The sequence below is a fragment of the Poecilia latipinna genome, unplaced genomic scaffold (genome assembly GCF_001443285.1).
Source record: "Poecilia latipinna isolate Pla-1442-1.1 unplaced genomic scaffold, P_latipinna-1.0 Scaffold4311, whole genome shotgun sequence".
NCBI classification, from domain to species: Eukaryota; Metazoa; Chordata; class Actinopteri; order Cyprinodontiformes; family Poeciliidae; genus Poecilia; species Poecilia latipinna.
Genome location: NW_015116927.1, coordinates 1 through 11,682, shown reverse-complemented (window position 1 = coordinate 11,682; position 11,682 = coordinate 1). Strand labels below are relative to the sequence as shown.

At 39.3% G+C, this 11,682-nt stretch overlaps 1 protein-coding gene across 1 annotated transcript in view; it reads right to left on the bottom strand.

Annotated features, from left to right (window-relative positions):
- Positions 1 to 5,846, bottom strand: part of LOC106942481 (equilibrative nucleoside transporter 4-like) — an 18,250-nt gene extending 12,404 nt beyond the window's left edge. The window contains exons 1-2 of the mRNA XM_015025762.1: positions 5,554 to 5,846; positions 3,275 to 3,654 (exon numbers count right to left, since the gene is read on the bottom strand). Coding sequence (XP_014881248.1) covers positions 3,275 to 3,530 — 256 coding nt within the window. The 5' untranslated portion in view covers positions 3,531 to 3,654; positions 5,554 to 5,846. The remainder of the gene's footprint in view (positions 1 to 3,274; positions 3,655 to 5,553) is intronic.
- Between the last annotated feature and the right edge of the window lie 5,836 nt (positions 5,847 to 11,682).

Sequence of the window (11,682 nt, the reverse complement as noted above, 5' to 3'; positions counted from 1 at the left end):
TTGTTTGTTTGTTTTCAAACGGACACAGGAAAGATTAGATATTATGAGAGGGAAAAAGTTTTTAGAATGATTTATCACAGTCATTAAATCAGGGGTGTGCACACTACTGAGAGCCACTGCAAATTAGGACTGGAGCCAATGAAGGCAACGTTCAGAGCAGCTAATGAGGATGAAGGATGTTGCTGCGGCAGATGGAGCAACTGTTGCACAGGAAATCTGTGCTCCTCTCATTGATAAGAGACGGATCGGGGATGGAGCTGGGGGTGTCGTTGATCGCGAACCAGCTGTCCGAGTGGACTCATTTGAAGACTGTTTTTCAGCAGAATCGGTTTCGTGGATAAAGTGTGATGTGCAGGATCTTTATGGAAGTGCTCATAATCCTTCTCTAATCCCGTAAGCTCACTTTAACCAGCTTTGAATGATTTGGAAGGGAGTAGATTTAACAACCGGCTGAGGAGGGAAAGTAGTTCTCACTTTCTAAAGAGATGAGTCCGGGATGAGGTAGCAGCCATTGATCTGATGATGGAGGATAACTTAATCTCAGATCCACAATATTTGACACCTTTTATGCCTGAATTTATTTTCTTTGTATTTTAGAGACAGAAACCGTTAAAATCTTAAAATATAACCAGCCTTTCCATTGTTTTCCAATGAAAATATGTCATTTTGATAGCTAACGTAGGAGTTAGATCTCTCCAAAGAAAGAAATCCCATTATACCTTACATAGGTAATGAAGGCCCATCTGGAACTGGAACTCACAACTCTGAAACGTTGTAAAGTGAAAACACAGGAATCTATTGGACGCATTGCAGCTTTTTGGCAATAAGGAAAAAGAGAAGAGCGAGCAGCATGCGTACTGTTCCTGGAAAATCCTCTGCGGAAAACAAGAGATTCATGAAAATGCATTTCTCCTCACCCGCCAAAAACCATCTCTGCTCAAAACTTTTCTCTCCCAGATTCTGAGAAATGAGACCAGAACACAGTTTGAGAGCATAGCAGTTCCCAGCATACAATTTAATTTTCTTTTTTTTTTTGCTTTATCTGTCCATTAAATTAATCCACTGAGGTCCTCAGATTGTATTATTATAACCAATCTGTCCAAACATTTCCTCTGCCTGGTGCTTAGTGGTGGTTTCATGTTGTTTTTTCCAAGTGTAGGAGCTAAATGAATGACAGATTGTTCTGTGTATTGGTATTTTTCTTCCCTTCCATCTACGACACGAGCAAGTTTAACTGGCAGTGTCTTTCTGCAACTTAACATTCTGTTGTGTGAAAAACATCTGTAGTTTGAAGGGTGTGACTAATTATAAAACATTTGAAAACTTTTGTTTTTGTAGCGCAAGTAAAACCTGGATAGATTATGAGTAGAAGAGTGAGACTTTTAGCTGCTTCCTTTCACTGTAGATGTTTTCTCATATAAAATGCCCTGGCGACAAGGTTCTTGGGAGAAATGGGAAACCACACACATTATGTAGAATTATGGCCATTTACTAAAGTGATTCGAGGTTTTATTAATGTTTCTATTTAGAGCGATTTATTGAGCTGCAGAACAAGACTACAAAAATGTCAGAGCACCATTTATCTTCAGTTTGATGGTTTAGATGCTCAAACTAGGCTGAAGTGATTCTCAATGGCTACTAAACACAGACAGGTTTTACCACTCCTCACTCTTGCACCTACCGCCAATAAAATCCAGCCAGAACCAATTATTCCTGAAAGAAACACACCGACTTAAACACTGGCTGGTTTAAACTCTCAGTCCTCCACTGTGATGCTCACTTCGTCACCTTTGAAACATCCCCAGTCGCAATTAATCATAAAAACTGATGCACTTGTGTTTAAAGTTTGATGGCTCAATTAAATTTTGAATTGGTTCCTTGCCAATTAGCTATTCCATCAAGCTTTCTGGGACTTTTTAACTGGAGAGCAATGCATGTAGGAGGCAGTTTGGCATCACATTGTTGAAATTAGTGCTAAAATTAATGTGCTCACTGAACATTTCCTCCACTTTTGTGTAGAGTAAAAATTAGGATGTAAAGTTTTTAAAGCTCCTACTTCGGCACAGTCAGTCAAACTGAGAACATCTTGTCATGGTCAAGTTTTCTCTTTGCTTTGTTATTTATTTATTTTTTAAATTACTTTATTTAAAAAAAAACCATCATATCCATCTGCAACATGCATATCCATCTGGTGACATGAAGAGATAAGGAGGTTATTCCAACTATGTCCATTTGTACTTTTCTAGGTTTTTCTCTTTAATTTCAAGTCGTCTATCAAATCCCTTTTTTAAATGTGCTTCAGATAAAGGTTTGCATCATATTTGTGAGCAAAACCTGCTAACAAAAAAACCATGGAAGCAGGCTGAACCCGATACAACTCAAATGCAGATCAAAATCTGTCAAAAGTTGCTTGTTCACCTGATTCCAAGCTAATTAGCTTGATTCTTTAGCCTCTTGTGATGTCATCAACCCAAACAAAACCCAATTAGCAGTATTTTACCCAAGTGTGTTTTTTCTTGAAACTGTGGAAATCCTTTCATCGCTATCCAACCAGTGTTATTATTAGCCAGTCTAACAGTTAAAAAATAAATTTACCAGAGAATAGTATGTTTAAAAAAATTCTAATCATTGCAGAGTTTTCAATTTTTAAAGCTGTGCTGTACAGACACAGGAAACAAGAAGCAGATCCATCCACCGCCCTCGTTGTGTGCCCTTGTTCACTCATGATCTAATTAGCATGGCCTTTGTACAACCTGTGTAACCGGGCAACAAAGCAATTATGTGTTAACAGGACTGCCCTGCTTGTTTTACACAAGACATGCTGCTCTCCTTCACCGCTACCTGGACCTGCTGACTTATTTCAGTCAAGAATAAGAAAAAAGAAAAAAAAAAACCTTTCAAAAAATAACTTCCTGATGTAATTTCATGCAACAAGGAGGAAATGATCTGTCATTACAGCAAGGGAATACCCACAGCTCGAATATGGGAGCCCCAGTGCATGTGTTTTCATTTTGGTACCAGATCAGTGGGGATGTAATCTCCAAGAAATGCTCATAATTAAAGCCGTCCCGTCCACGATTTACAGCAGTGCCTCCAGCAGTGAGTTACACGCTGTTCTTTCACATTTCTAACATCCTGCACCTCCAACTCCTGATATACTACTACATTAAATCCACTTTGTTCCTCTGCTGTCTTTTTATAAATAGTACAGAACACACACACACACACACACACGCACACGCACACACACTCAGAGAAAGAGAGAAGTGCTCACCGGGCTCAGACAGAGCCAGCACTCCTCGCTCTGGGGCATCCTTACTGATCTCCTCCTCTTCCAGCTGGTATGAATCGAAGCTGTAGCTCTGCACCACGCCGCTCTCCCTGCCCTCCCTCCAGCCTTCCCTCCCCGCGTCCCTCCACCCGGCGATCCCTCGATCCCTCCACCCGTCCCAGTCGTCGGGCATTTGGGCCGGCGCGGGCCTGCGGCGCTCCGCTCCCGCCGAGCTCAGCTCTGGCCTTGAAGAATGCATGGAGACGCGACGCGCTACAGAAGACTCCTCCGGCACTGAGCGGGCTACACGAGCATGGTGCGGACACGACCCCCAGCGACACGCCCCTGGAAGGGATGCAGGAGGCCTTCGGATGACGAAGGATCTGCAGGGAGAAGAAGCAACAGGAGGGTCAAAATAAGAAAACAAGGGGGAACGAGGAGGCAGGCTGGAACGAATGATCAGTCAGAGCTCTGCTGAAAATAACTTGAGTGAATCATTAAAAACACAGTTTGCTTCTGCGTGTGTGTTGATGTGTGAGAGGCATGCTCAATGAGAACGTGACAATGGATGGGTGGCAGGAAGGCTGGTAAGGCGAGACAGTAAACGAAAAAGAAGAACTAAACTAATGATTTAGTTCATCTCAGTTTAAACGAGGGACACACCGATCCACATTTTTCACTTCCGATACCGATACAGATATGTGAGGTTTAGTACTGAGCTGAATTTACTTAAAATGTTTCTTTTTTTAATAGTAGACATAAATGTAATAAAACACAAATGTATTTGATAACTCTGCACCAGTACAGCAAAACTAGATATACCAATATCTTCACAAGCTTGGTCAAATATGTAAAAACACCTTTAATTTGTTCAGTCGGTGCATTTAGGAGTTGAACAGCCAAAGTAAAATAAATAATAAAGAAACTGAAACTGACAAAAACAACAGGATGACTACCTTGGTCAACCTAAAAAAAAAAAAACCTTCTTTCAAATTGTTCAGAAAGTGACTGATGAAGGTTTCTGTCCAAATCCAGAACGATAATTATTTTAATTGTAATTTTTGCAGCATGTTCATTTTTTATAAAAAAAAAAAAAAAACATGTCAATTTGCAGCATAAAACTCACCAATTATTGTTTGAATGTAGTACCAAATAATTCCTTCAGATGCTAACGTCAGCGCCGCCGAGACTACTGGTGCTTTTCTGAGATCATTTTTGTTGTATGCAACAAAGGAGGTGTGCATTCGTGACTGAGTAACAGGTAAATAAAATAGAAAACTAAAAGTTTACTATGTGTGGAAGTGACAAGTAATTGTCATGGTAGCCCCATGTGGTTTGCCCCCCTGAGCAGAAAGCCGCATTGAAGGTGAAGCTTCACTCTCTCAGGTTAACCGGACATTTTGAAGGATAACCTTGTTGCTCAAAGATAAAACAACCGCTTTGCAAAACATAGATGCTGAAGCTAACAGACAGGTGAGCCTAATCCTTGCCACATCCCCACCTGCCGGCTCACCTCGCATGCCCTGCAGGTGTGATTTCACTTCCGCTTCACACCATGAAACAAGTAGGATTAATTTGGGCCGAATCCTATTTTAAACCTCAAAGAAGAAAAAAAAAAGTGGGATGACGTCAGTAGGTGATGATCTCTGTAAACACTCCCCATGGCTGCGGGCTGAACGCACAGCGTGGTGGGAGAGCGCTGCTGCTGCTGCTGATGATGATGATGATGATGGGTGACAAAACAAAAGCCCAGCCAGTAAACCCTGGTGTGTGTCAAAGCCATGTTCTGCACAGTTACCATGTCCGGATTAAGGGCGGCGCTCGCGAGCCCCTCACGGCTGAATCGAAAGCCTCCAGCCTGCGTCCGTAATTGAATTGCAGTAAGTCAATGCTATTTATGCTGCAGCCTCTGTTGTGGATGTAAACAGGGGGGTAATAATCTGATTCTACATAAACTGGGATGCGCTTTGAGATAATATATGAGGACTTTCACAGCGTTTTTTTCGTGCGTAAAAAAAAGAAAAGAAAAGAAAAATCGAATTTACAATTAACCAAAAAGGTGAGAGGAACACAATAGAAGATGATATATATCACCCAGCGGATAAAATGAAGTTCTTCCTGTAATAATGACATTAAAAAACCATCAAAATCAAACCAACTACAGAGTCCGGGTCGCTTTTATGAGCCTCTCTCTGTATTTGCGCCGCGTTTTTTCTCTCGCGCGCACAGAAAACAAAAACACTAACAACAGGTTATTATCATTAGCGGGGCCCTTAACCTACCGCGTCTCCCCTTACTGCTGCTTCCCCTTCCGCGGCTCCCAGCAGCGGCTTTTCCACGGAGAGAGGAGCTTCCAGCGGGATGCTGGAGGTGGACTGCGCCGGTCTGGGACCTGGACCTGGACCTGGACCCTGCTCAGCTCAGCCCGTCTCCATCCGAGAACAAGAAGAAGAAGAAAGGAGAGTCCCGGTGCCTTCCTGCACGCGCTCCTAACGCACCATCCAGCGGGAGAGGAGAAAGAAAGGAAGCGCGGATAGATGGAGGGATGGGGGGAGGGAGAGAGAGAGAGGAGGAGGAGGAGGAGGAAGAGGAAGGTGGGGGGTGAATCTCCTCTGGCTGTTCGTGTTTTTCTAATCTTTAGGAAAGCGCTGTTGGAGTCGGAGATGAATACATCCTAATTCATGTTTAACAAGTTGTTTCATGCTCACTGCAATCCGGTTTATTTGGGCTTTGGATGTGAGAGACTCAGCGAGGAGACAAAATCCCTCCAGACTGGATCTGTCCGCTTAAATTAAAACATCCCACGGGACAGCTGCGTGTCGGCAGAATATTTAATGAAAAGCGGATTGTTATCACAAACTTAATTAAAAAACTGAAGTTTACATGAATTCATTTCATACAGATTGGGTTCATTCTGATTGTTTATTTATTTATTCTTTTACAGTCTGGGCCGGACTGTAGAAAAGGCTAACCGGGACCCAGGGCTCCGAGTTTTGGGATGACCAAAGATTCAGGATGTTTTTGTCATGAAGGTGACAAAAAGCATCACACCTTCATTTTAAATATAAAACTCATGATTATCCCAATGAAGTGTGGAGTTTTAACATTGTTACATTTTTATAAATGTAAACAATAATCACACATTAGAAAATTCTGAAGTCATAGTAGATCTTTTTAATCATCTCACATAGGAAGTTTTAAATTTGCATGAAAAATATTCTCTTTTTTTGGGGGGGGGGGGGAGGAAAGGACACCAAACTGTTTCCAGCCCAAGGCCACGTATCCTTCTAATCCGGCCCTGCATAAAGTTGATGAAAAACCACAATTCAGTTTCCTGAAAAGCTACAACTTTCCAACACTTTGGAAGGAAACACTTTGGTGGAAACAGGTGTGCAGCTGGAGTCTGTGACAACACACAGAGACATTCAGAGTCGTCGTTCAGAGTCTCACCTGAGTTAAGAGAGAAATGATTGGGCTCGCTTGTGATGTGGGTCAAAACCTTCTTTTCACATTGAAATAAATTTCCATCAAGTTTCCAGAATCTGATTCCAGATTTCAAGTTGTTTTGGTTCCAATGTGAAGTTTCTGCTCTCCTGGATTTATTTTTTTTAAACTTTGGGGTGGAACTCAAAGGAATATTGACATGTTGCTTACGTTGTGTTAATGTTCTACTAACTTAAAAACCTTTAAATAAGGTATTGCAAAAACGAAAGGAAGATGAGAGACATCATTAAATCCACTCTGTCATCCTGAACACCTCAGCACAGCCTGACCATCAGCATGTCGCTCTGTTTGACGCAGTAACTCATGCAAAAGGAGTTTGTTACAGGGACGTTTCTTTCAGTAAGCTGACATATCTGGATTTAAAACATTGTCATAATGGCCTTATATAATATTTTATTCTGTTTATTTGTTTTTAGAAAATGATTCCTGTGTATTCATGATTAGATGTATGAGATCTGCTGTGCCTATAAAATGGATTATGTAAAATAGGAAAAGCTTTTGCTTTTGGTTGATTTGTTGGATATCTCACAGGAGAGGTAGTGAACATGGTGTAGACTGAAAGAGTAGAAATTGTGACGTGAAAATATTTATAATTTTTTAATTGGGTTTATTTAAAAGGGACAGACACACAACATAAATTCAATTGTAGCACTTGTTCCTAGATGGGCTTTTCTAAACTGTATATCTACAAACTGATAGGAAGGAAAATAGTCCTAATAATTTAAAATAGCAAAACATGATATTGACAACATATGCAAAATTACACATATATAGGAAATAAATTTAAAACAAAATGTGGGACATATTTAGGCATTTGTGGGTAAAGGATTTGATAAGCTTTGACTTCTTCCTATTTCTCTTCAAACTGGATATGAAAACTTTGTTTTTATGCTGGATTTATTTTCATTTTCTTATCTATATGTTGTTTTTCTCTGTTATTTCACTTGTTTGGCATACATAAAGGTTTAATTTCATTTCAGTTCACAATTACAAATTAATTTAATTGTGTCAAGTTAGTTCTATTTTACAATTGTTCACATATGGGCCTGCATAGTTGAAGTTGGTTTTGGTGTTTTGAGAATTTTATGTCATCATCTCGGTCAATTCAAACAAAGTTCCAAACAAATCAAAATTTCTCGTGTACTCGACACTCTAATTTACCGTAAAATACCGGATTTGACCGTAAAATCCATTTTACGGTATTTATACGGTAAGATTCTGGCAACCACAGCTGACGGTATTTTACCGTAAATTAGAGACGGTTTTTGTTGTTGTTTTGTTTTTGTTTACAGTGTATCATCTTAAACAAAAATCACATCTAACTCAAAAACTAAAGTCATTAGTTGCAGTGTTGTAGGATTTCGCCTCGTTTCCTTGTCTGACCATTTGATCAGTTTTCTGTCTCCATTTTTTTTTTTTTTTTAGTTATGAGTTACAAGCGCTGCGCTGCCAGACTCACCAACACAATGCTGGCACCATCACCGCCGTGTGACTGACAGTTTTATCAGTTGAGTTCAATATGCTAATGCTTTGTTATTGGCAGGGCTTCCATCATATTTCCCACCCACCGCTGTTGCCACAGAGGAGCCAAGCCTGACGGGAATTAGCTAAATGGCTGCTTGGCTGTCTTGTCAGGTGTACGTGTGCTGTCTGCAAAGCGCAGCAGATCCTGGGAGCTGCTGCTGCTGCACCCTGTGCATAGCGACAAGTCCGAGACTCTGGAGAAATGGAGCAGGTTTAGTCAAAGTGCTGAATTCGCTTTTCTGCGAAATGACCCGGACAGCGGCTGATCTTTTAAAAAGAACGTTTGTGCAGAAGTTATTGTTTTTGCTGTAGGGTAGGATTTTGTTCATAGCTCCTCATTCTTGTCACATGCGATGCTTTGCAAACTAGAATAGAACCAAATCATAAAGAGATTTTGCAGACTACAAATGAACTGAAAATTATGCAAAAGATATATTTATTAAATTCTAAATTGTGTATCCAGATTAGTTTATATTATTTGCTGCCAGAACCTTAGTTGCAGAGTGCAGTTAGTTTGCACCAAAATATGATTCACTTTCTTCAAACGCCTTTAATGTTTGACATGCTACTTAAAAAAAATACAACTTATATATAACAGGATTATTGGAGGTGGTTCAGTTACATATTTATTTTAAGGTAGATTGACACAAAGTAGAAAGCTTCAACAGCATGAAAAACACAGCTGGGTTTACCGGACGGAGAAGATTGATCAGATTCTAGTAAGATTTATTTTTTCATCTGAATCTAAGGTGGTACAGAAGCTAAAAGTTTCACAAATCTCCAAATGTGTTTCAAATAATCTGTGTTTGGTATTTACTCAACTGAACCCATAGTCAGGTTTCAGTAACTTGAATATCTCAGTTTCTGAACTAAAGATTATCAAAGATTCACAAATCTGTTAGAAAAACAACTTAATAGTCCTTTCATTTAGCCTTGAATCTAAAGCTTTTCATGAGTTACAAGCTTCAAATACGTGCTAAAAAAACAAAAAACAAAAATTCTGCTGCTGAATTTCCCTGTCGCCATGACTCCCTGGGTGGTGAGCCATATCACCCATCTCAACCATCACTGGTGCAAACAACATAAGAGATTGTAGAATAAATCGTAGACTCAGCTGTGCTTCCACATTTCTAGGCAACGCATCATATTTTATTTATATGTAATATGCGTTGGAGAAAACTCAATAATTCATAATAATACACTTTCAGGATGTTCAAATAGTTTATTACATGTTAGTTTCCGCAGAGGATTGAGACTTTCTGCAAAGTTTTAAAAGTTTAATTTGTGTGATAAACAACACAAGGCATCTATTACAGCATCAACTATAGCAACAAACTATTGTCTTTTTCAAGAGGTCATAAATTACTGTATGGCAGTTACATATTTTCAGTTACTAGGCTCAGCGGTGCAGAAGTGATCAACTTTTCGCATCATGGAAAGACTGATGATTGAACAGCTTGGTGATTTAACACCTTAACCCTCCTGTTCGTTTCTGAGGTACAGCAATAATGTTCCTGGGCCAGTTTGACCCGGGGAGTGTTTTATCATGCAATAGTGTCAGAAACCAAAAAATTCCTCCAAAACATTTTTGTATCTGATTATTAACTCCAATACTAACCATTTCAATCAATATTTGTGCAATGATGTTTTTTCATTTCTCAGAAATTAAGGATTAATGACGACAAGTTACTCAATTACTCATTTGGACATAAAAAATTTAATTTACATTTTTTATGTCCACTGAAAAAAACCTAGACACACAAAAAAACAATAATTTCCTTGAAAGTGATCTTTGGAAAAAATTTTTGATATTACATTTTTCTTTTTTTTCAATGGGTGATCTTTATAATTGAACTTGAGACACATATACTGTTCCGGGTCAAATTGACCCATCGATTAAAATCAAGATAAATGAGTCATGCAGAGAGTATTTATGTTTTCCTCCACTTCTACTGAGTGTCAACTCAGTGTGGGTGGAGTTGGCCCACAGGAACGGAAAAGGTTCCCATCAAAAGTTGTATGAACACCTGCTTTCTGGCAGTTCATGGTGAAGTAAAGAGAGTGGAGAGAAAGTGGGCTTGTGTGTGTCTGCGTGTGCATGTGTGTGTGTGGTGTGTGTTTGTGTGCGTGTGGCGAAATATGGTTCATAGCTGCAAGGAAACATATAGAATTGGACATTTTTAATCTTTTTTTGCACTTTAACTTGACTGCCGGGTCAAATTGACTAAAAACAGTATCGATGTAACAAGTAGACGCAGGGGGGGTTACAAATGTGTAAAATGAATAAATTTTCAATTTATATGTAGAGTGCACATATAAATTGCACTCTACATATAGAAAACAAATAGAAAAAGTTTCATGCAAAAAAAATACTTCCAACTATTTAAAAAAAAATTTAAACTTTAAAATGGGTCAATTTGACCCGCAACATAACAGGAGGGTTAAAACTTTAAGGTTTTAAATGTGGGACCTCAGCAACAAATGCTTAAAGTATGGTAATTAAAAATATTTCAAACAAGTAATCTGCTAACGTTGCAGTAAAGCTGATGTTACGGTTCGCATAAGAGAACTGGGCTTCCTTTATTTAGAAATCCTTATTTATCATTTATTTATTGCTCGTCATGAATTTGTGCAGAATCAAATGTGCTCACAGAGGGTTCAATGCACCGTTCCAGTATTTCTGCATTGTTGATGTAAATATTATCGCAGACGCGCTCCAACAGAAAATGTATCTGATATGGTGCGTCCTAAAGCTCGGTATCTGAACCATCTTTTTTTTATTTGCTTAAAACAGGGAGAAACATGAGAGGCTTGCTGGCATAGTAATGAATTAACCGCCGATGGCGATTTAATAAACCTCATCTGCTTTACTGGCTGGACTCTGTGGTAAGTGGAGGAGCTGAATAAGTAATGCTAAGATGGATTTTATGTAAGAGGAAGATGGAGCTGAGCCGTCACCCGCTGCTTCCTGCGTTAGAAGATGTTTAGCTGTGGCACGGGTCGGCCATCTTGGTTGTTTTAGGCAGGAAGTGGCTATGTTTAGTGAAGACTGTGCAGCTGAGGAGTGACCTGACTCACACTTTCAAATAATGTGATTGTTTCAAAAGGTTTTACACACAAAAATCTGAAAATGTGGCGTGCAACTGTGTTTAGCAGAGGAAAGTGAACGTCATTAAAGGACTATCCAAGATCGAACAAAGAAAGAAAGAAAGAAAGAAAGAAAGAAAGAAAGAAAGAAAGGAAGAAAGATTTAACAACACATTTATTTTTCAATAACAATACATTTCAGCATTGATTACTTTTCACAAAAACATTGAATTAAAGACTAGCTTTCTATCATCCACAGAGCACACAACATCATTTAAACACCACAAAGATAAAAA